The sequence below is a fragment of the Mauremys mutica genome, chromosome 3 (assembly GCF_020497125.1).
Source record: "Mauremys mutica isolate MM-2020 ecotype Southern chromosome 3, ASM2049712v1, whole genome shotgun sequence".
Lineage (NCBI taxonomy): Eukaryota > Metazoa > Chordata > Testudines > Geoemydidae > Mauremys > Mauremys mutica.
This window is the reverse complement of record NC_059074.1, coordinates 184,695,335-184,721,417: the sequence shown is the minus strand read 5'-3', so window position 1 is coordinate 184,721,417 and position 26,083 is coordinate 184,695,335. Positions and strand designations below refer to the sequence as shown.

At 43.6% G+C, this 26,083-nt stretch overlaps 1 protein-coding gene across 1 annotated transcript in view; it reads right to left on the bottom strand.

Moving 5' to 3' along the window:
* Positions 1–26,083, bottom strand: part of EML6 (EMAP like 6) — a 403,172-nt gene that overhangs the window by 170,217 nt on the left and 206,872 nt on the right. The window contains exons 11-12 of the mRNA XM_045011334.1: positions 7,498–7,665; positions 5,929–6,035 (exon numbers count right to left, since the gene is read on the bottom strand). Coding sequence (XP_044867269.1) covers positions 5,929–6,035; positions 7,498–7,665 — 275 coding nt within the window. The remainder of the gene's footprint in view (positions 1–5,928; positions 6,036–7,497; positions 7,666–26,083) is intronic.

Sequence of the window (26,083 nt, the reverse complement as noted above, 5' to 3'; positions counted from 1 at the left end):
ATCTCTAATCTCAGCCAAAACTGTTCAGTTGTTTCCACTAATGAGGCTTGTGAAAAATGCACTCTTTTACTTATAATAAAGTAATACTGGCAACCTTTTCTTTAAATATCTTTACCATCCATGATTTGGAGCAAGGATTTGAAATCTGGCATTTGTTGCAGGGATGTTCCCTTTACCATCTATCTGAAAATCTGTCAATATTTGGCCAAGCTATAAGTCTTTGAAAAATCACTGTTCACACATGCTCAATAGAGACTTTTTCAGTTTTAGCAGCTAGAGCTAAAGGTGGAGCTGGAGGGTGGTGGTGGTGGAACTAGGTCTGGACAGGCAAAAAGATTGGGACAAGGAGCCATAGAGTGAGGACACTGGGGCAAACAGCAGGGTGAGGAGTAAGAGGGGAGGACTAAAATTGAATGAAGATCCCAGGGAGGGAGACAGGGAGCCAGTGTTGGGGGGTGGGCAGGGAGGAATGGGACAGACAGAGTGGACAAGGAGCCAGGAGTGGGTAACTGGGTTTGGTAAGGAGGTTGGGAGTATGAGGGGGCTAGAAGACTAAGCCTGGAAGAGGAAACTGGGTAGGTGAAAAGAATGAGACTGAGATGAAAAGCCTTAAGAGTGGAAAAGAGACAACTGGGACAGAGACATGTTGGAAAGGACAGGACAGAGCGGGTTAAGCAGGAGAGGAATGGGCAGAAGAGTTTGTGCCCACTAGACCACACTCCCCTCTAAAGCCTTGAATAGAACCCAAGATTACTGAGTCTCACCATTCCTCTGCTGTTAGCAAACACCTGTGAAACCCACAGGCAAGCTGTGTGTTTAATCACCCTCTAGTGATGATTGACATGGAGGACAGTAACCTACTGTTGCTATCAGTTACTCCACTAGTTCAGAGGTCAATGCAATGGATCTAAAGTTTCCAATCCTGCTGATGACCCATGTGACCCATATGATGCCACATGATGGAATTTCTGTTTCTTCAGTTTGCTTTTTAAAAACCTAGACAATTACACACAAAAAACTATATTAAATGTCCATTATTAAGGTTGTAAACTCAAGCTCTCAAAAGTTAGGAATTGCCAGAATTGATGTTCATAGATTCATAGCTTTCAAGGCCGGAAGGAACCACTGTGCTCATCTAGTCTGACCTCCTGTATTACACAGACCATTGAACTTTCCCAAAATTATTCCTATAATATATTTGTTAGAAAAATGTCCAAGCCTGATTAAAAAATTGTCAGTGATGGAGACACCACCATGACTATTGGTAAATTGTTCCAATTGTTATTTACTCTCACTGTCAAAAATTTACATCTTATTTCCAGTCTAAATTTGTGTAGCTTTAACTTCCAGCCATTGGATTGTGTCAGACCTTTCTCTGCTAGACTGAACAGCCCATTATTAAATATTTGTTCCCTGATGATCAAATCACCTCTTACCGTCTCTTTGTTAAATTAAATAGATTGAGCTCTTTGCATCTATCACTTATAAGGCATGTTTTCTAATCCTTTAATTGTATTTGTGGCTCTTCTCTGAACCCTCTCCAATTTATCAACATCCTTCTTGAATTGTGGGCACCAGAACTGGACTCAGTATTCCTGCAGCGGTCACACCAGTCCAAATACTGAGGTAAAATAACCTCCCTACTCCTACTTGAGATTTCCCTGTTTATAATCTCATAGACTTTAAGGTCAGAAGGGACCATTATGATCATCTAGTCTGACCTCCTGCACAATGCAGGCCACAGAATCTTACCCATCTACTTCTATAACAAACCCCTAACCTATGTCTGAGTTATTGAAGTCAGTTAGGGCACAGGATGGACATTATTCACTTTATAAGCAGCTATCCAATATTTTGTTTTGTTCAGTGTGTGACTAAGCCTCATTTATTTAGCTCTGAACACAGAATTATTAATTTCCTCACGTGCCTTTCTATGGTGCTTGTCTCAATAGTATCTGAGTGCCTCACAAACATTCATTAATTTATGTTCACAACACCTCTGTGAGATGAGGAGGTGGCATTATCCCATTTTACTGTAGGGAGCTGAGGCACAGAGAGTAAGTTCAAAGTATCCACTAATTTGGATGACCAACATGAGACAGGAACAGGGCCACCTGGGGGGGGGCAAGTGGGGCAATTTGCCCCAGGTCCCGGGCCCCACAGGGGCCCCCATGAGAATGGCCAAGGCTCACCCCTGCCATCCCCCCGGCATCTCAGCGTGTCCTGGACAGCGCTGCAGCTGCGTGGCTCCGGGGGGGAGGGGGGAGCTGAGCTCCTCCCCGCTCAGAGCCACGTGGTAAGGGGGCAGGGCTGCGAGCGGCTCCTCCCCTTACCATGTGGCTCTGAGCGGGGAGGAGCTCAGGCCCTCCCCCCGAGCCACAGGGCTGCAGCGCTGTTCAGGACCGCTTCTCAACGCGCGTGCTGAGGCGCTGGGAGGTGGGGGTAAGCGGCCGGGGCCGGGGGGGTTGGATAAGGGGCAGAGAGTCCCGGGGACAGTCAGGCGACAGGGAGGAGGGGGTTGGATGGGGCAGAGGTTCTGGCGGGGGCGGTCAGGGGACAAGGAAGGGGGGGGTTGGATTGGGAGGGCTTCGGGGGTGGTGGTCAGGGGACAAGGAGCAGGATGGGTCAGGGATTCTAAAAAATTCTCATTTCATTTGAAATGTTTAGCAGGGTTTTTATTTGTTTGTTTTTGTTTTTCTGCTTCTTGGTGAAACAAGAACCAAAAAAGCCTCCAAGATTTTCAATTTGCTGTTACTCCTCTACCCCGCCTCCTTTTTCTCCCTTTTTACCTTTTTCTATTGCCGCCCCGAGAGGGAAAAGGAGGAGAGGAGAAGGAAAGCCCAAGAGAGGAAAAGCTCAATGAAAACCATTTTTAAAGACTTTAATTTAAGTGGAAAACAAAAGTTGAATGAAACAACATTTTTCTACACATTTTTTCTTAAATGTTGTTTTGATTGAACAAAAAAATCACCCAGCTTTAGTCGTAACCGCACAGGCTTCTGTATGCTCCTTATGCCTCGCCTGAATGGCTCACTGGCCTGAGTTCAGTCTCATAGGGGGCACCTGCTAAATATGGCTTGCTTACCTTAACTCTCAGCTTCTCACCCAGCCTCTGTCCCAGTGCCTAGATATTTGGCTGAAACTGTTACTTTTGCTGGATGGCATGAGCACATTCCTCCTACTGACCTATAACTGAGTCACTCCTTGGGCAAAGAAAAAAAATAGTGTATTTCTGCTCTTCAGATTAACCTCCAGATATTTCTACATTATTTTAGCCAAGTATGTGCTTGGCCTGCCTCCTATGGCTCAGTCATGTGCAGGTAGGTGAAATAGTGGGTGAAAAACTGGTTGAAGGACAGTAATCAAGGAATGGTTATCAATAATACACTTTCAAACTGGGGAAATGTGTCCAGCAGGTCCCACAGGTGTCCAGTACTATTCAATATTTTCATAAATCAATTGTATAATGGAGTTGAAAGTTCACTTATGCAATTTGCAGATGACACCAGGCTGGGAGGGGTTGAAAGCACTTTGGAGGACCGGATTAAATTTGAAATGCCCTTGATAAATTGGAGGATTGTTCTGAAGTCAGCAGATGAAATTCAATAAAAACAAGTGCAAAGTACTGCACTTAGGAATGAAAAATCAAATGCATAACTACAAAATGGGGAATAACTAGCTAGGCAATAGTACTGCTGGAAAGGATCTGGGGATTATAGTGAATCACAAAGTGAATGTGTCAACACTATGATGCAGCTACAAAAGAGACTAATATCATACTAGGTTGTTATGACATATGTTGGAACCTTGTGCAGTATCTCTGGGGATACATACTGTATTAAGCTTATAAATGTTTTATGTATCACTGTGGGCCAGGGACTGTATGCAACTTGGGACAGTGGAGGAGAGTGAGGGGGAATGATACCACAGCTCCTCCAGGAACTAAAAGCAGTGGATGGTGATTTAAGGTGAACCACTCAGGTTGTAAAGACCTCCAGAGAGGTACCATGCCTGGGGACGCTTGCATAAACTGGTTCAAACTAGGTTTTCCAGAGACCAACTGACTAAGAAAGGATTTTTGGCATAAAAAGTCTACATTTAAACTGACTCAGGGCCTTCTTTTGATTCAGCAAGCAGACAAGTCCTTCTGACCAAAGACACAACTCTTCCAGAAGGGCTGGAAGAACTTTGGCTTACTAGGGCCCCCATCAGATTGAGTAGTGACATCTGATAAGCTTTTAAAGTGTGTCATAAACATACAATTAAGGGTTAATTCCTCTTTTGCCTGTAAATGGTTAAGAAGATCACATAACCTAGCTGACACCTGACCAACAGGACCAATAAGGAGACAAGATACTTTCAAATCTGGGAGGGAGGAAAGTCTTTGTCTGTCCGTTGTTGTATGTGCTTTTGCCGGAGAAGATCAAGGAGGCAAGCCATCTAACTCCATTAAAATTCAAAAGTTTTGATTTTTTTTTAAGCAGAATTTTTTTATTGTTTCTTTAAACAATCAAACACAGCAAGCAGCAAATACTTGGCCACACACTCCTGAAACTCCAAATCATGTTCAGGTTTTGGCAGACTTATTTCAGCTTTTCAATTAAAAAAACCACAACAAATTTTGAAGGAAAGCAGACATTGTCCGTGATTTTTTCTGCTTTTTAAAAACCCCTAGTTTTCAATCCAAAAAAAGTTTTGATGGAAAATATTTGTCCAACTTTTTTAATGAGCTTTAGTGCCTTTTAGCACTAGCTGATGCTGAGAACAAGTGATACCTTGTAAAGGTGACTTGAAAAGAAATTTTCTCAAAACTGGGTTTGTGCTGAGATGTGGAAGGTTTTTAAATGTTTATTTTTTCCCAGGGGGGGCAAGTGGGGCAATTTTCCCTGGGCCCCACAGGGGCCCCCATGAGAATACAGTATTCTATAGTATTGCAACTTTTTTTATGGAAGGGGCCCCTGAAATTGCTTTGCCCCAGGCCCCCTGAATCCTCTGGGCGGCCCTGGACAGGAAGGATGTGATTTTTCAGAATAACTACCATTATTAGTTAGCATTTTTTATGTTCAAAGCGGAGCTCATCATTGACTTCAGTTGCAGCTGTGAGTTCTCAGTACTTCTGCAAATCAGACCCCAGAGTATCAAGTCAAACTCCCAGAAAATGAGGAACACACAATTAATGACTACTTCTAAAAACCCTGATTTAAATGACTTGCTCAGCATCACATAGAATTCTGCGGCAAAGTCAGGGATAAAATCCAGTTCTCCAGGACAGCAGCATTTAACTGCCTTGACCAGCGAACTTCCTTTTTCTTCTGCTAATCCCCTACCTCATTCAACACACACCTTCCAATTTCTGCAGCAAATGAGGCAAGGTCCTACATACAACAGCTTCCTTTATTATACCACCCTAATTCATCCCAAGAGCAGGTCCATCCTGTAAACTGAATGACGCATTGGTTCTGTAGAAAAAATAGTATGCGAACATATAATTAAAATATATCATAATGCATACACACAAGGAGAAAGAATTAAGGTTGCATAGCATCCTTAATTCTGTCATTTCCATACTTCTGAGTTCTTTTGAAACTTTAATAGTGTTCTTTTAAAGTAGTTTTTATGTGTGATATATTATAATACAGGTTGGGTGAAACCTCATTGAAGCTGGTGGGCATGGTAATAGAAGGGCATATCTATCATACTAGTATATGGCTTTTTCTTAAACTTTTTTCAGATACTCGTCTGTAGCTAAAGTACACACTACTTTTATTTTGTATATTGGTTGCATAACCAGCTTAAATATTGCCAAAATATTTTTTCTCAAAGTAGACTGATGAATTTGCTGCAACTTTATTTTAACTGGCTTTACTGAAAAGTTATAGTGGATTATTAGGCAGCTGAGTTTACATCTGTAAATTCATTTTTACTCACTTGGCGATCATAGTTGATTTGAGCTTCCTGCTCAATATCTGAATCTAGCTCTGGCACATCAGATAAATCAGAATCTGATTCTTCACTGTATGAATCAATACCACCCTCTGCATAAAAATTAATCCACATGTAACAGTTATTATCTAGTCAGAACAGAATATTACATCACATTTTCACAAATTTTTAGACTATCAGGAATTAATGCAAAACCTTCAGAAGCTTTAAAGTGTTTGCAAACATTCTATGGACTTGGTGAACATTTCTGGTTTTGTATCACAAAGGTAAATACAGATAATCCTCACACTTCAATGCCAAGGTCTCTATTGTAAAAACCTGAATAATGATTAGGGTTGTCGATTAATCACAGTTAACTCACGTGATTAACTCAAAAAAATTAATCGTGATTTAAAAAAGTAATCATGATTAATCACAGTTTTAATTGCACGGTTCAACAATAGAATACCAATTGAAATATATTAAATATTTTAGATGTTTTTCTACATTTTCATATATATTGTATTCTATCTTATAATTGAAATCAAAGTGTATATTATTTTTTATTACAAATATTTGCACTGTAAAAATGATAAACAAAAGAAACAGTATTTTTCAATTCACCTTATACAAGTACTGTAGTGCAATTTCTTGGTCGTGAAAGTGCAACTTACAAATGTAGATTTTTTTTGCTACATAACTGCACTCAAAAACAAAACAATGTAAAGCTTCAGAGCCTACAAGTCCACTCAGTCCTACTTCTTGTTCAGTCAATCGCTAAGACAAACAAGTATGTTTACAATTACAGAAGATAATGCTGCCCACTTCTTATTTACAATATCACCAGAAAGTGAGAACAGGCATGGCACTTTTGTAGCCTGCATGATGAGTGATCCCTCTACTTTCTTGAAATAATGTGTTATATCACATGAAAAAAACCAGTTAATTTCTGCAGGGCCTGAGACAATGTGAAAGATTTCCTGCAGGGAAATCCAATATTTAGCAGTTGACATTATGTAATGTATATGCTTCTGTTGAATATTACAGGCACAATGCACATTACACGTGCAATTTTCAAATATGGCCATTTAAATTGTACACACAAATCTCACATATTCATACGCATATTTGCACATAGACACACAAAATGGCATTTACACAGCTAAGTGCCTTTTCATGCACAATTAGGATTTGTGTACACAATTCAGGTGTCCAATTTTGAAAACTGACTCTGATCTAGTACATCTCTCCCTCTTAAAAGTTTCTTATATTTGATGTGTGTTGAAAATATCTCTTCTTTCTTCCCAGATATATTCCCTGAATCCTGCTGAAGGATTATTTAAGTGGACTTTGCCTGGGACATTCACTAGTCTATTAACTAATTAATCTACAGGAAAGTAAAAGGCCCTGTGCATGCTGGATGTGTGGCATTCCAGAGATTAATATGAAAAATAATATTTTTCTCTTCATCCAACACAACCTTCTGCATCAGTGCTACATATTTCTTTGATTTTTATGAAATAAAAATAACAAAGTAAATATCATAAACAATTTTTCAGAAATGGTCATTTTTACCTTGGGATGCTGTTTCAATTATTCCATTTGTTACACTTTCTGGAATAAATCTCCATTGAAAAACAGAGTGATCAGCACCTCCTGTACTTAACACCCACTGAAAATCATGTGACCAACGTACATTAGTTACATGTGCTGAGTGGCCAGCATATTTTCTAAATTTAGCTCCTAAAATATATAAAAATAAAATTGTTAAAAGTTAAAATAGCCACTGAATGAACAAATTATATAGTTAATTTTTAAAAAAGGTGACAGGACAGTACATATAAATTGTTTTTTTTAATGGGACCATAAATTAAAAATCTGCCTTGTGGCTTGTATGCTCTTGCAAATTTCCAACATTTCAAATCAAGCTTCCACCATCCTAACTGTTTCATTATATGGCCCAAAAGATAGAAGGTTATTTTTTAAAATTTCATGATGAAATAAAATACAATAAAAAGCCAAATCGTCAGCAAAGCAACAGCATAGTGTGGTACAATTATTAAAAAGCATCAGGTTCAGCAGTACTATTGAAATTCTTGGTTCCTCAAGACAACTGTATGACAGAGTTGAAATGGTGAAATGATTAGACTGCAAAAGAGAAATATGAGCGAGTAGGCAGCAACATGGCAGTGCTGGAGCTGGTCTTGAGGGATACCATTTACATATCTTCTAAGGGTCTGTCTAGATTAAGAAAGGAAGTTGGGGTTAGGTAACAAAATTTACCTAACCCCAACCTTTACTCTACTGTACACACAAGGTCAACAACTTTTAGCTCAATATAGCTGGTCAAGCTCAGGTGACCTCAGTTGATCGTTTCCTAATGTGGATGAAATTTCAGAGAGAGTATAACAACAATAGAAGTCCTTTACCAAAACAAAGTCATTTTGCAATTATAAGACATTCCCCAGTCCCCTCTGTATAATTTTGAAAGCCTGACCAGAAAATTCAGTAGAAACTATTCTTAAAACTAGAATGAAGAGGGTTCCTAACACCACCAATCTAATAAATAACTACTGATGAGCTACCTAAGAAACATGAGAACAATAGCTCAGTATGTTCAGTATTTCCCAAGATAAAATAATCTTCTGAAGTTGGATTTTGCATGCCATCAGTGCAAATGTGTGACAGCGAGAGACACACACTGCCCCTTTAAGTATGCTGCCCTTTAAAGTAGATTGGCACTCAGCAGTCTGAAGCCTGCTTGTTCAGACATAGCAACAGCTGCCAGCAAGCTCCCTCCATCCTGAGCCCTGTCCTGAGCCCTGTTATGTCCTGCCCCTGCTCTGTGGAGATGGGGTACAGGGGCAGGGGGAGGGGGACACCCTGACATCAGTAACCCCTCCCTTCCCTGCTCTGCACAGCAAGCAGGAGGCTCCTGGTAGCAGCTGGCCAGGGGCTCCAAGGCAGAGGGCAGGAGCAGCACAGCAGTGGGGAGAGGGACACCTGACGTGCACCCGGCTGTGCACCTTAGAGGGAATTTAGATTCTGACCTATTTATTTATGAGCTTGTGGGGCTAGAATAAAGGTTGGTGCCCTAAGGAACCATTTAAAGTTGGGATTTGTACAAAACTTCCTTTTCTTGAACATGCTGAGGACATTATACTACAAAGGTTTAACCTCTTTGCCTATTAAGGCCACATTAATACCTCCTGGAGGATGTCAAGGCTATACTTAACATATTAAACTATGGACTTTGCACCAGCCAGTAGAATAAGTTCTATTCATTGACTTCTTTTGAAAATTACTTCACTTCCATTTTGAATCTGTCTAGACCAGGATAAGGATTGGTTTTTACACTATGGAGGATTGACTTTTGCAATAGCAGACCTCCTCTGTGAGACAGAGACATCCAAAGCTCCAATGCTGAGTTAATCATGCCTGAGAGTCCAGACCTCTTCAGTCAGAAAGGCATGGATCTTTTGTATAGTCCTGGAAAGCAGTGGAAAAGGCAGGGAGGCATATGGAAGAAACATTGCCCAAATTTGTGAGAAGTCATTCCCCACATCACATCTTGACCTTTCCTGGAGAGGCTACAGGTCACTTTATTGTTGTTTCCAGATACAAAGAGATCAATCACTAGCCTGCTAACTTGATGAGTGAGGATTTTTCTGGTGCTAATTCCACAATTCTGCCATGCAAGTCTTATTCATCTTTCCCTTAATGATCAGTGCACACAGAGATAGGAAATTTTGCTTTGCCAGGAGAAGTTGATTTTTCTCTCTGGGATAGGGCTGATTGTGTTCTTTGTAGTTTATTTATGAAAACCACATCAGATACATTAACTGTGAACGCTACGTCATTGATGTTTATCTTCAAGAACTAGGGGTCACCAAATGAAATTAACAGGCAGCAGGTTGGAGGGCTTAGAATTGCACTTTGTCTTCCTGAAGGAACTTGTCTCTGAATTCCGAAAACTTGCAATAGTTGATGAAATCATACTTCACAAGTAGTGTCTGATAACTGGCTATTCGAAATTGCAGACTGGAAGATATAAACACTTTTTTCCTTAGGAGGTCCAAGCATTTAGCCTCCTTATCTGAAGGAGTGTCTTGTTGCCTACTCCTTTCTGGAGCAGCTTGAACAACCAGGAAATTTAGGGCAAGATGCGTGAATAAAAATTCTGCTCCCTCACTTGGAACAAAGTACCTCTTTTTTGCCCTCTGAGGAATAGCTGCGCATGTTGCTGGAATATGTCACTACTTTAGCCACTATAGGATATGATGGGGAGCACCACCTTATGACACACTGCATTCTGTAAAATGTCCAGGAGTTTGTGGGATGTCTCTTGGACTTCCTTCAGAGGAATCTGGAGTATATTAGCAACCCCCCTTAACGGCTCCAGGATCTGCTTGTGATCATCCAGCAGAGACGGTGAGACGAGGGCAACTGCCTTGTTAGGAGATGAAGATGATATTCTTGGCAGAACCAGCAGAACTGCTGAATCTGGCTCTTCTTCCTCCACAGGCTCCTGGAGCAGGCCAGGTTGGTCTCTTGGAAGAGAAAGGATGGTGTGATTCTTGATAGGACTGTACCACTTCTGAATACTGCATGTATGGGTCCCACATCCCCAGTAAGGCCAGTGAGAAGAATCCAACATGGGTTGTGGCAGTCCCCATAGCATAGGTTGTGGGGGAGCCCAGGAGATTATCAATCCTCTATCTGGGCTCACCTTCTGTTGTGGAGATGATGTCAGTCCCTCCTCAAAGTTGAACTGTCTTGAAGAGGAGAATGTAGGGTTCAGTTCTAATGGTGGTGCCAACAGTATGGTAGGTGCTGCAATGCCCAGACTGGAGACCAGCATCTCCCTTTATAGTGCTCCTGGACTGATGGTGTCAGAACCTCCCTAGACTGGACCAGATCCAATAAGATGAGAGACTGCAGATCTGGGAGGATACTCTGTTGTCATATACCTCTCCTCATCCGAAGAATGTGGTTGTCATATACCACATCCGAAGAAGTGAGCTGTAGCTCACGAAAGCTCATGCTTAAATAAATTTGTTAGTCTTTAAGGTGCCACAAGTACTCCTGGTTTTTTTGCGGATACAGACTAACACGGCTGCTACTCTGAAACCTCTCCTCAGTTAGTTTCTCCCCATATTGATAGAGCCAGTGTATGAAATCCCTTGGAAGCCAAAACTTCATTATGTGAGCATGAAGGTACCCTCAGTTCAAGGGACTCTCTGTGCTTCGCTGGTACTGGTAGTTGGCCCAGTCTAGGCTCACAATGTCAGTGCTTGTTCGTGACTGATGACAAACTAGCTGTTGCAAACAGCACTGGAGCTGAAGCACCCTTAGTTTTTGGAGCCTGCAAATTGGTGCAGTGACTCTTCAGAGTTTCTGAACCTCCTGGGACAGGGTGCAAAGAGTCACGCAATACAGAAAGTGTTGGGGAAGAAACACTCCTTTTAGAGGTGGACTTCAAGGGGCACGTCTTTCTAGACTTTTGAGAATGCCTTCCCTGAGAAAAAGGTCCTTGGCTCTATCCTTACTCATCCCTGTGTCCAAAGTAATGGTGCTAGGAGGTATGTTTTTTGAAGCTTCTGATGAGAATAAGGGAGGGGGTGGTCTCCTAGCCTGGATATGACTGAGCCCTCATTACACACTGTATCAGATGTCTCTTCAGTTTGAATTCCTGTACCTGGTAAGTTTGGCTGAGGAAGGAGCAGCACATACTGCACTTGGCAGAGATGTGCACTTCTCTGAGGCAGTACAGGCACCTCTGATTGTCGTCACTGACCAAGGCAGCTTGAGGGAAGAAGATGCAATTTTTGAAGCACAATATCCAAGGCATATTCCAAACCCGAAATCAGGAGCAGGGAGGCAAACTCCCAAGTCCTAACTAACTATATTGAGTACATTAATAACTATCTAACATAACTTCATATATATAATATTTACAGAATCAAGTAGAAGGATAAAATCTATGGACATTATAGGTTCTGTCTCAGACTATGTGGTGGCAGAGAGGAATTGGAGAAACAATCAGTCCACATTGCCCCTTATACCTTTGATTTGGTGTAAGAGGACAGGAACAGCGCAAACAGAGACCAATGAACACTACTAGCATGAATCTTCCAGTCTCAGGCACATGAAGTACATGTGTACTCCCATAGTGGAACACACATAGGGACGGGCATTTGAACAAAAACTGCTGGTTTCACCTGTTGCAATCTGGTTGGTACACCTGAACTAAGCCTGTCAGCAGCGCCATCATAGTATTTTCCGTGACAGTTGTTGATCCTCAGGATTAGATGCAATAATATATCTTTAATTACTGATACGATTACCTACACTGGTGAACCAACTGCATTGTACAATCAGAGAATCATAGAATATTAGGGTTGGAAGGGACCTCAGGAGGTCATCTAGTCCAAACCACTGCTCAAACCAGGACCAACACCAACTAAATCATCCCAGCTAAGGCTTTGTCAAGCCAGGCCTTAAAAACCTCTAAGGATGGAGATTCCACCACCTTCCTAGGTAACCCATTCCAGTGCTTCACCACCCTCCTAGCGAAGAAGTTTTTCCTAATATCCAACCTAAACCTCCCTCACTGCAACTTGAGACCATTACTCCTTGTTCTGTCATCTGCTACCACTGACAACAGTCTAGATCCATCCTCTTTGGAACCCCCTTTCAGGTAGTTGAAAGCAGCTATCAAATCCCCACTCATTCTTCTCTTCTGCAGACTAAACAATCCCAGTTCCTTCAGCCTCTCCTCATAAATCATGTGCTCCAGCCCCCTAATCATTTTTGTTGCCCTCCGCTGGACTCTTTCCAATTTGTCCACATCCTTCTTGTAGTATGGGGCCCAAAACTGGACACAGTACTCCAGATGAGGCTTCACCGATGTTAAATAGAGGGGAATGATCACGTCCTTCGATCTGCTGGCAATACTCCTATTTATACAGCCCAAAATGCCGTTAGCCTTCTTGGCAACAAGGGCACGCTGTTGACTCATATCCAGCTTCTCGTCCACTGTAACCCCTAAGTCCTTTTCTGCAGAACTGCTGCCTAACCATTCGGTCCCTAGTCTGCAGCAGTGCATGGGATTCTTCCATCCTAAGTGCAGGACTCTGCACTTGTCCTTGTTGAACATCATCAGATTTCTTTTGGCCCAATCCTCTAACTTGTTTAGGTCCCTCTTTATCCTATCCCTACCCTCCAGCATATCTACCACTCCTCCCAGTTTAGTGTCATAGCATAGCATAGCATATCAGGGTTGGAAGGGACCTCAGCAGGTCATCTAGTCCAACCCCCTGCTCAAAGCAGGACCAATCCCCGGACAGATTTATGCCCCAGATCCCTAAATGGCCCCCTCAGGATTGAACTCACAACCCTGGGTTTAGCGGGCCAATGCTCAAACCACTGAGCTATCCCTCCCCCTCAAATCTGCAAACTTGCTGAGGGTGCAGTCCACGCCATCCTCTAAATAATTAATGAAGATATTGAACAAAACCAGCCCCAGGACCGACCCTTGAGGCACTCCACTTGATACTGGCTGCCCGCTAGACATGGAGCCATTGAGAACTACCCATTAAGCCCGATGATCTAGCCAGCTTTCTATCCACCTTATAGTCCATCTATCCAGCCCATACTTCTTTAACTTCCCCACAAATTAAAGAATCCAATGAACACTTCATAAACATCCATGTCATAATCTACATATCACACAAAACTCCTTGCTCTTTGTTGGAGAAGACTGTTTCATCTATCATTATCATATACCACTTCCCAAAAATGTTCTCAGAAATATTCCTTACAATTTTAAATTGCCATGATTATCTCACTTTCAATAACTGGACTTCTGAATTTGTCTTGACTCTTTTTCAGCCACTTTGAAACATAAAGAGCATATTTTTCCTGCAAACAAAGAAATTTAATAAAGTTGTAGTTCACCTTTCCACTGAAGGGAGTGTTTCAAATTAAAATCTTTGTCTTGCAAGATAACATATTCAGAGTTCTCATCTTTTTTCTAAGACTACTGAAAACTTAATATGTCACCAACGTTCTCTGTGGTCTTTGAAGAATATCAACTATTTCCTAGTAACACTTGTCTCAATACTTTTTCCAACTAGAGAATCGAGACTGTTTGAAAGCTTGAACCAGCCCAAGCCCAAACATCTACCCAGCAATTTTACAGCCCCATAGCCTGAGCCCCTCAAACCTGAGTCAGCTGACCCAGGCCAGCTGCAGCCATGCCATGGGTCTTTTATTCCTGTGTCAACGTACCCACTGTCACTAGAGTCAGAATAAGGGAGCCACTGAAAGTCACCAAACCAGGATTAGCTGAAAGAATGGCTTTGTCTTCCAAAAAGTTACACAGGGAAAGATATAAGTCATGATTGGTTAGGTTTCTCAGAAATGTTAACAGTATCAGGCAACTGGCATTTGATTCCAGTTGCAGGGGATGGCAGAGATAGCTCAGTACTACAACCATCAGAAGCTGATTAACTTGTTGAAAGTGTAGCTTCCTTCTTTTTAATGAGCCATGTTTTAAGTGATTTCACTTTATCCCCTTTAAAATAGACTTTTATTTTGTACTTCAACGAACAGAGGACAGGCAAACAGAGGGAGTTTGCCTGGGAGTTCACCTGCGGGGAGTTTGCACAGAGTGTTTTTGCCTTTCAGGCTCCTGTCAGCAGTACATTCAACATCTGCGGGGCCTCTTAGAAGGAAGACATGGATAGTGAGCGATCAGTTGTTGTGACCTGCTCAGAATGTGCCATGTTTTCTTTCTCCCAGAGGACAGAAGTGCCTTCGTCTGTATGAAGTGCAGGCTGGTCTGCATATTGGAAGAGAAGGTTAGAGGACTAGAGAGCCACGTATCAACCCTGCGTTGCATCAGAAAAAATGAAGATTTTCTGGATAGAAGTCAGAGTTTGGTTCTGGAAGCAAAACATGCCGAAGATTCAGAGAGTGCAGTGCGGAGCAGGGAAGAATATTGGCAGCATGTGGCTGCCAGTGGAAGAAAGAAGAGAACCTATGTACCCTCATTGCAGATGGAGGTGCGAAACCATTTTCAGGCTCTCTGCACAGGTAAGGATTTGGAAGAGCCCTCTGAGGGAAGGTATGAGAAGGAGACCCCATCAGCCGGAAGGTATGGGATACACTGTCCTAGGGATGGGGGTTCCATGACCACCACTCCCAAGAGGAGGAGATGAGTGGTGGTGATCAGGGACTCCCTCCTAAGGGGGACGGAGTCATCCATCTGCCAACCAGACCAGGAGACTCGAGAAGTATGCTGCTTGTCTGGAGCTAGAATCCAGGATGTGACAGAGTGTTTGCCGAGACTGACCAACACCTCGGACCGCTACCCCTTCCTACTTCTCCACGTGGGCACCAATGATACTGCCAAGAATGACCTTGAGTGGATCACTGCAGACTATATGGCTCTGGGAAGAAGGATAAAGGAGTTTGAGGTGCAAGTTGTGTTTTTGTCCATCCTCTCTGTTGAAGGAAAAGGCCCAGGTAGGGACTGTCAAATTGTGGAGGTTACGCAGGTGGTGTCGGAGAGAGGGCTTTGGATTCTTTGACCATGGGATGCTGTTCTGGGAAGAAGGATTGCTAGGAAGAGATGGGATCCACCTAACAAAGAGAGGAAAGAGCATCTTCGCAGGCAGGCTTGCTAATCTAGTGAGGAGGGCTTTAAACTATGTTCACCAGGGATGGTGACCTAAGCCCAGTGGTAAGTGGGGGAGTGGGATACCGGAAGGAAACACAAGGAGGAGGGTACAAGACGGGAAGCCTCCTGATTCATACTGAGAAAGGAGGGCAATCGGCTAGTTATCTTAGGTGCATGTACATGAATGCAAGAAGCCTGGGAAATAAGCAGGAAGAATTGGAAGTCCTGGCACAATCAAGGAACTATGACGTGATTGGAATAACAGAAACTTGGTGGGGCAGTTCACATGACGGGAGCACTGTCATGGATGGGTATAAACTGTTCAGGAAGGACAGGTACGGGAGGAAAGGTGGAGGAGTTGCATTGTATGTAAGAGAGTAGTATGATTGCTCACAGCTCCAGTTTGAAACTGGAGAAAAGCTCATTGAGAGTCTTTGGGTTAAATTTAGAGGCGAGAGCAACAAGGGTGATGTCGTGGTGGGCATGTGCTATAGATCACTGGATCAGAAGGATGAGGTAGATGAGGCTTTCTTCGGACAACTAACTGAAGTTTCCAGATCAGAGGCCCTGGTTCTAATGGGGGACTTCAATCACCCTGACATTTGCTGGGAGAGCAATACAGCAATGCACAGACAATCCAGGAAGTTTTTGGAGAGTGTTGGGAACAACTTCCTGGTAAAAGTGCTGGAGGAACCAACTAGGGGTCATGCTTCTCTTGACCTGCTGCTTACAAACAGGGAAGAATTGGTAGGAGAAGTAGAAGTGGGTGGCAACCTAGGCAGCAGTGACCATGAGATGGTTGAGTTCAGGATCCTAACAAAAGGAAGAAAGAAGAGTAGCAAAATACGGACTCTGGACTTCAGAAAAGCAGACTTTGACTCCCTTAGGGAATTGATGGGCAGGATCCCTGGGAAGCTAATATGAGGGAGCAAGGAGTCCAGGAGAGCTGGCTGTATTTTAAAGAAGCCTTATTAAGGGCACAGGAACAAACCATCCCAAAGTGCAGAAAGAATAGCAAATACGGCAGTTGAGCAGCTTGGCTTAACAGTGAAATCTTCAGTGAGCATAAATTCAAAAAGGAAGCTTACAAGAAGTGGCAATTTGGACAGATGACTAGGGAGGAGTATAAAAATATTGCTAGAGCATGCAGGGCTGTAATCAGGAAGGCCAAGGCACAACTGGAGTTGCAGCTATCAAGGGATATGAAGGGTAACAAGAAGGGTTTCTACAGGTATGTTAGCAACAAGAAGGTCAGGGAAAGTGTGGGACCCTTATTGAATGAGGGAGGCAATATAGTGACAGATGATGTGGAAAAAGCTAAAGTACTTTATGCTTTTTTCGCCTCGGTCTTCACAAACAAGGTCAGCTCCCAGACGGCTGCACTGGGCAACACAGTATGAGGAGGAAGTGAGAAGCCCTCTGTAGTGAAAGAACTGGTTAAGGACTATTTAGAAAAGCTGGACGTGCACAAATCCTTGGGTCCAGATCTAATGCATCCAAGGGTGCTGAGGGAACTAGCTCATGTGATTGCAGAGCCATTGGCCATTATCTTTGAAAATTCATGGCAATTGGGGGAAGTCCTGGACAATTGGAAAGAGGCAAATATAGTGCCCATCTTTTAAAAAGGGAAAAAAGAGAACCCGGGGAACTATAGACCAATCAGCCTCACTTCAGTCCTCGGCAGAATCATGGAGCAGATCCTCAAGGAATCCATTTTGAAGTACTTGGAGGAGAGGAAGGTGATCAGGAACAGTCAACATGGATTCACCAAGGGCAAGTCATGCCTGACCAACATGATTGCCTTCTATGATGAGATAACTGGCTCTGTGGATATGGGGAAAGCAGTGGACATGATGTACCTTGGCTTTAGCAAAGCTTTTGATATGGTTTCCCACAGTATTCTTGCCAGCAAGTTCATAGACTCATAGACTTTAAGGTCAGAAGGGACCATTATGATCATCTAGTCTGACCTCCTGCACAATGCAGGCTGCAGAATCTCACCCATCCACTTCTATAACAAACCCCTAACCTATGTCTGAGTTATTGAAGTCCTCAAATTGTGGTTTGAAGACCTCAAGCTGCAGAGAATCCTCCAGCAATTGACCCGTGCCCCATGCTGCAGAGGAAGGCAAAAAACCTCCAAGGCCTCTGCCAATCTGCCTTGGAGGAAAATTCCTTCCCGACCCCAAATATGGTGATCAGTTAAACCCTGAACATGTGGGCAAGACTCACCAGCCAGCACCCAGGAAAGAATTCTCTATAGTAACTCAGATCCCAACCCATCTAACATCCCATCACAGGCCACTGGGCATACTTACCTGCTGATAATCAAAGATCAATTGCTAAATTAATTGCCAAAATTAGGCTATCCCATCATACCATCCCCTCCATAAACTTATCAAGCTTAGTCTTGAAGCCAGATATGTCTTTTGCCCCCACTACTCCCCTTGGAAGGCTGTTCCAGAACTTCACTCCTCTAATGGTTAGAAACCTTTGTCTGATTTCAAGTCTAAACTTCCTAATGTCCAGGTTATATCCATTTGTTCTTGTGTCCACATTGGTACTAAGCTTATTCCTCTCCCTCCCTGATATTAATCCCTCTGATATATTTATAAAGAGCAATCATATCCCCCCTCAACCTTCTTTTGGTTAGGCTAAACAAGCCAAGCTCTTTGAGTCTCCTTTCATAAGACAGGTTTTCCATTCCTCGGATCATCCTAGTAGCCCGTCTCTGAACCTGTTCCAGTTTGAATTCATCCTTTTTAAACATGGGAGACCAGAACTGCACACAGTATTCCAGATGAGGTCTCACCAGTGCCTTGTACAACGGTACTAACACCTCCTTATCTTTGCTGCAAATACCTCGCCTGATGCATCCTAAAACTGCATTAGCTTTTTTAACGGCCATATCACATTGGCGGCTCATAGTCATCCTGTGATCAACCAGTACTCCAAGGTCCTTCTCCTCCTCTGTTACTTCCAACTGATGTGTCCCCAATTTATAACTAAAATTCTTGTTATTAATCCCGAAATGCATGACCTTGCACTTTTCACTATTAAATTTCATCCTATTACTATTACTCCAGTTTACAAGGTCATCCAGATCTTCCTGTATGATATCCCGGTCCTTCTCTGTGTTAGCAATACCTCCCAGCTTTGTGTCATCTGCAAACTTTATTAGCACATTCCCACTTTTTGTGCCAAGGTCAGTAATAAAAAGGTTAAATAAGGTTGGTCCCAAAACTGATCCCTGAGGAACTCCACTAGTAACCTCCTTCCAGCCTGACAGTTCACTTTTCAGTACAACCCGTTGTAGTCTCCCCTTTAACCAGTTCTAATTTTTATCCACCTTTCAATTTTCATACTGATCCCCATCTTTTCCAATTTAACTAATAATTCCCCATGTGGAACCATGTCAAATGCCTTACTGAAATCGAGGTAAATTAGATCCACTGTAAATTAGTTTCCTTTGTCTAAAAAATCTGTTACCTTCTCAAAGAAGGCGATCAGGTTGGTTTGGCACGATCTACCTTTTGTAAAACCATGTTGTATTTTGTACCAATTACCATTGACCTCAATGTCCTTAACGACTTTCTCCTTCAAAATTTTTTCCAAGACCTTACGTACTACAGATGTCAAACTAACAGGCCTATAGTTACTTGGATCACTTTTTTTCCCTTTCTTAAAAATAGGAACTATGTTAGCAATTCTCCAGTCGTACAGTACAACCCCTGAGTTTACTGATTCATTAAAAATTCTTGCTAATGGGCTTATCATAGAATCATAGAATCTCAGGGTTGGAAGGGACCTCAGGAGGTCATCTAGTCCAACCCCCTGCTCAAAGCAGGACCAAACCCAACTAAATCATCCCAGCCAGGGCTTTGTCAAGCCTGACCTTAAAAACCTCTAAGGAAGGAGATTCCACTACCTCCCTAGGTAACCCATTCCAGTTCTTCACCACCCTACTAGTGAAAAAGTTTTTCCTAATATCCAACCTAAACCTCCCCCTCTGCAACTTGAGACCATTACTCCTTGTTCTATCATCTTCTACCACTGAGAACAGTCTAGATCCATCCTCTTTGGAACCCCCTTTCAGGTAGTTGAAAGCAGCTATCAAATCCCCCCTCATTCTTCTCTTCTGCAGACTAAACAATCCCAGTTCCCTCAGCCTCTCCTCATAAGTCATGTGCTCCAGCCCCCTAATCATTTTTGTTGCCCTCCGCTGGACTCTCTCCAATTTATCCACATCCTTCTTGTAGTGTGGGGCCCAAAACTGGACACAGTACTCCAAATGAGGCCTCACCAGTGCTGAGTAGAGGGGATGATCACATCCCTTGATCTGCTGGAAATGCCCCTACTTATACAACCCAAAATGCCATTAGCCTTCTTGGCAACAAGGGCACACTGTTGACTCATATTCAGCTTTTCGTCCACCATAACCCCTAGGTCCTTTTCTGCAGAACTGCTACCCAGCCATTCGGTCCCTAGTCTGTAGCAGTGCATGGGATTCTTCCGTCCTAAGTGCAGGACTCTGCACTTGTCCTTGTTGAACCTCATCATATTTCTTTTGGCCCAATCCTCTAATTTGTCTAGGTCCCTCTGTATCCTATCCCTACCCTCCAGTGTATCAACAACTCCTCCCAGTTTAGTGTCATCTGCAAACTTGCTAAGGGTGCAGTCCACACCATCCTCCAGATCGTTAATGAAGATATTGAACAAAACCGGCCCCAGCACCGACCCTTGGGGCACTCCACTTGATACCGGCTGCCATCTAGACATGGAACCATTGATCACTACCCGTTGAGCCCGACCATCTAGCCAGTTTTCTATCCACCTTACCGTCCATTCATCCAGCCCAGACTTCTTTAACTTGCTGGCAAGAATACTGTGGGAGACTGTATCAAAAGCTTTGCTAAAATCCAGAAATAGTACATCCACTGCTTTCCCCTCATCCACAGAGCCGGTTATCTCGTCATAGAAGGCAATTAGGTTAGTCAGGCATGACTTGCCCTTGGTGAATCCATGCTGACTGTTCCTGATCACTTTCCCCTCCTTTAAGTGGTTCAGGATTGATTCCTTGAGGACCTGTTCCATGATTTTTCCAGGGACTGAGGTGAGACTGACTGGCCTGTAGTTCCCTGGATCTTCCTTCTTCCCTTTTTTAAAGATGGGCACTACATTAGCTTTTTTCCAGTCATCCGGGACCTCCCCCGATCGCCATGATTTTTCAAAGATAATGGCCAATGGCTCTGCAATCTCATCGGCCAACTCCTTTAGCACCCTCGGATGCAGCGCATCCGGCCCCATGGACTTGTGCTCGTCCAGCTTTCCTAAATAGCCCCGAACTACTTCTTTCTCCACAGAGAGCTGGTCACCTCCTCCCCATACTGTGCTGCAGAGTGCAGCTGTCTGGGAGCTGACCTTGTCTGTGAAGACAGAGGCAAAAAAAGCATTGAGTACACTAGCTTTCTCCACATCCTCTGTCACTAGGTTCCCTCCCTCATTCAGCAAGGGGCCCACACTTTCCTTGACTTTCTTCCTGTTGCTAACATACCTAAAGAAACCCTTCTTGTTACTCCTAACATCTCCGGCTAGCTGCAACTCCAAGTGTGATTTGGCCTTCCTGATTTCACACCTGCATGCCTGAACAATACTTTTATACTCCTCCCTGGTTATTTGTCCAATCTTCCACTTCTTGTAAGCTGTTCTTTTGTGTTTAAGACGAGCAAGGATTTCACTGTTAAGCCAAGCTGGTCACCTGCCATATTTACTTCTCTTCCTACACATCGGGATGGTTTGTTCCTGCAATTTCATGTGCCAGTTCCTTTAATATTCTTGGATGAAGATTATCTGGGCCTTCTGATTTTGTCCCATTAAGCTGTTCGAGTTTGGCTTCTACCTCGGATGTGGTAATATCTACCTCTATATCCTCATTGCCATTTGTCATCCTACCATTATCCCTAAGCTCCTCATTAGCCTCATTAAAGACTGAGGCAAAGTATTTGTTTAGATATTGGGCCATGCCTAGATTATCCTTAACCTCCATTCCATCCTCAGTGTTTAGCGGTCCCACTTCTTTCTTTGTTTTCTTCTTATTTATATGGCTATAGAACCTTTTACTATTGGTTTTAATTCCCTTTGCAAGGGAATTAAATGGCTTTTCCCTTTCTCACTTTATCCCTACATGATCTGACCTCAATAAGGTAGCTTTCCTTGCTAATCCTTCCCATCTTCCACTCCTTGTAGGCTTTCTGCTTTTTCCTAATCACCTCTCTGAGATGCTTGCTCATCCAGCTTGGCCTACAACTCCTGCCTATGATTTTTTTCCCCTTTCTTGGGATGCAGGCTTCTGATAGTTTCTGCAACTTTGACCTGAAGTAATTCCAGGCCTCCTCCGCCTTTAGAGCCACAAGTTCTTCAGTCCAATCCACTTCCCTAACTAATTTTCTTAATTCTTTAAAGTTAGCCCTTTTGAAATAAAAAACCCTAGTCCCAGATCTATTTTTGTTTATCCTTCCATCTAGTTTGAACTGAATTAGCTCATGATCACTCGAATCAAGGTTGTCCCCTACAACCATTTCTTCTATGAGGTCCTCACTACTCACCAAAACCAAATCTAAAATGGCATCCCCTCTTGTTGGTTCTTCAACTACTTGGTGAAGAAATCCATCAGCTATCACATCCAGAAAAATCTGAGCCCTATTATTGTTACTAGCACTTGTCCTCCAAAGTATGGATTGGATGAATGGGCTATAAGGTGGATAGAAAGCTGGCTAGATTGTTGGGCTCAACAGGTAGTGATCAACAGCTGGATGTTTAGTTGGCAGCTGGTATCAAGAGGAGTGACCCCGGGGTTGGTCCTGGGGCCGGTTTTCTTCAACATCTTTATTAATGATCTGGATGATGGGATTAATTGCACCCTCAGCAAGTTCGCAGATGACACTAAACTGGGGTAGAGGTAGACAGCTGGAGGGTAGGGATAGGGTCCAGAGTGACCTAGACAAATTGGAGAATTGGGCCAAAAGAAATCTGATGAGGTTAAACAAGGACAAGTGCAGAGTCCTGCACTTAGGACGGAAGAATCCCATGCACCGCTATAGGCTGGGGATCAACTGGCTAAGCATCAGTTCTGCAAAAAAGGACCTGGAGATTACAGTGGAGAAGAAGCTGGATATATGTCAGCAATGTGCCCTCATTGCCAAGAAGGCCAACGGCATATTGGGCTGTATTAGTAGGAGCATTGCCAGCAGATCAAGGGAAGTGATTATTCCCCTCTATTCGACACTGGTGAGGCCACACCTGGAGTACTGTGTCCAGTTTTGGTCCCCAAACTACAGAAGGGATGTGGACAAATTGGAGAGAGTCCAGCGGAGGGCAACGAAAATGATTAGGGGGCTAGGGCACATGACTTACAAGGAGAGGCTGAGGGAACTGGGGTTATTTAGTCTGCAGAAGAGAAGAGTGAGGGGGGATTTGATAGCAGCCTTCAACTACCTGAAGGGGGTTCCAAAGAGGATGGAGCTTGGCTGTTCTCAGTGGTGGCAGATGACAGAACAAGAAGCAATGGTCTCAAATTGCAGTGGGGGAGGTCTAGGTTGGATATTAGGAAACACTATTTCACTAGGAGGGTGGTGAAGCACTGGAATGGGTTACCTAGGGAGGTTACCTTAGAGGTTTTTAAGGCCTGGCTTGACAAAGCCTTAGCTGAGATGATTTAGTTGGTGTTGGTCCTGCTTTGAACAGGGGATTGGACTAGATGGACTCGTGAGGTCTCTTCCAACCCTAATATTCTATGATTCTATCATTCAATCACTACTCACTTAGTAAGAATGGCGCAAGATTACAGAATAAAACTAAAACTAAAACTAAAACAAAACCTTCCCCGCAGTACTCTGAAATATTTAGCTGGCCTCTTGGTATTATATAGTCACTGTATTCTCTGTAGAACAGTCTACAATGTGGCAGAAAGAAGAATGGGAACAGCCTACTCCTGATCTGCTAATTACTATAGAAAACAATGACTTTTCTGTTTTGCTTATGTAACTACCTTGATTCCTCCCTCACCCAGAGACAATGACAAAGAAAACACTACAAATAAGATGGCAGATTGAGGTCATTTGACCTCCAGGCCTGATGGGACTTGAGTCACAGGCTACAAAAGAACAGCTAAAGAATCACAGTCTCCATAATGTCTAGCCTCTCCACTTTTTTTGTGAAAAGAGCCAGGGCAGGCTCCAGGCACCAGTCCAGCAAGCAGCTGCTTGTGGCGGCCAACAGTGAGAGGCGGCACATCCGGGTCTTCAGCAGCAGCGTGTCCCTCACTCCTTCTTGGAGTGAAGGACCAGCCACCGAATTGCCGCCGAAGACTGAAGCGGCGGTGGTAGAGCTGCAGATCGCAATCACGGCTTTTTTTTTCCTCTCCTTTTTGCCACCTGGGGCGGCAAAAACCCTGGAGCCAGCCCTGGAAAGAGCATACTGACAGCGGTGGACAAAGATGTGAAGAGCCAATCAGGAGGCTCTAGGAGTCAGCCCCAGAGGAGAGTCAGCTGGCTGGACCTATCTCTGGTTTCCTTGGAGAGAGAGAATCAGAAGTCCTCAGGCACAGAGACAGAAAGAGTATCAGTAATTTTGTGAGACGAGGGAAACAGTCAGCCTATCTGAAAAAGAGTGGGAGAAGCACAGATGGTGAGCCCCACCCAGATGCACAGATCTCACCTCCCAAGAAGAGGTGACCCTGCTTGCTGAGCCATTTCCCAGCCAGGGAAGAAAGGAGCCAGAGCCTGCTGCAGGAAAGAACTTCAACCCAGGCCCAGCTACCAAGAATCAGCTGGTACTCTGGGGGAAAAGATAGGGTCTTCAAGCAGCTGAGGCCATCACAGACTGTTCCCTGCTAGGCTGACGAGAACAAACTCAGTTATCCGTGGACTGTCCCTGCTACAACAATTAGGTAATGTGAAAATAATAGTCAACAGCTATTATTTTTAACTGTAGTCCTTCCCAAATAAAAAAAAGTTGACTATCTCCCTGTCTGATTAAAGGATTTGGGAAAGAGTGCCTGTTCTCAAGGTACCCAAAACTGAGAATCCCCTTGTTACTCTCTGCCTCCAGTGAGAGGGCGTCTTTCTTGGGCTAGCTGGGTATTAGCTCCCTGACACTGCCACTGCCACTGCCATTTCAGCCACTCAAAGTGGGCTTATGCCAGCCCTTCCTTTGCCTTGCAGGTTAACAACAGGTACACCCCAATCTTTGAATCCCTTTGAGTCATTCCCCTGTGATATCCAGCCCAACACTGGCTACTCTCAGAAATTCCAGATCCTCTATACCCCAAGATGTAGTGTAGCTTACCAGTTTTACCTTAAACCACTGTTCCTGTAAACCACACAGCACTTGTGAGCACTTATAATAAAACAGAAAATCGTTTATTTAAGTAAGAATTAAGATTTAACTAGAAACAAAGTAGAGTGGTGGAAACAACTGGTTACAATACTAAAGAAAATCATAAAATGCAAACATGAGTCTACAGTTATCAATAGTTACCTTTCCTAGCTAGTAAAGTAGATTTCTCCCCAAAAGTTCAGAGCACATCTACACTTAAAACACTGCTTTGGCACAGCTGCACCACTGTAGCACTTTAACAAAGACACTCCAAGCTGACAGGTGAGAGCATTCCCATTGGCATAGTTAATCCATGTCCCTGAGAGGCGGTAGCTATGTCAGTAGGAGAAACTCTCCCATTGACATTGCGCTATTTACATGGGTGGTTAGGTCGATATAATTACATTGCTCAGGCGTGTGGATTTTTCACACCCCATGCAACATAGTTATACCAATATAGGTATGTCGTCTAGACCAGACATAAGTCTGTTGCAGAGCTGACTGGTTTCTCAATAACCAGGATCCAAACATTTAAGAAAGCCCCCTCCCCAGTCTGTGTCATCAATACATGAACATATTATGCTAGTAAGGAGATGATTTTTATAGGACAGAGTTATAAAGATGCTATGATAATAACAATAGCTCAGTTGCAACAAGTGGATCTTTTTCAGAATGGTGAGATAGAAATATTTTACTAAAAGGCAAGGGTCTAAAACAGGGGTCTCAAACTCAAATGACCCCGAGGGCCGCATGAGGACTAGTGCATTGGCCCGAGGGCCGCATCACTGACACGCCCCCTTGCTGCCCCTGGCCCCACCCCCAATCCACCCCTTCCATGAGGCCCCGCCCCTGCCCTGTCTCTTCTCCACCTCCTCCCCTAAGCGCGCGCAGTTTTAATAAATATATACACTCAGTAATGCACCTCACTCAAAGGACAAAACACGCACTTAGATTTACTGCCTAAGGCTCTGGGAGGGAGTTTGGGTGGGGGAGGGGGTCTGGATGCAGGCTCTGTGCTCGATGCAGGCTCCAGGCTGCGGCAGGGGGTGGGGGTGCAGGCTTTGGGACGGAGTTTGGGGATAGGAGGGAGTGCAGGGGTGA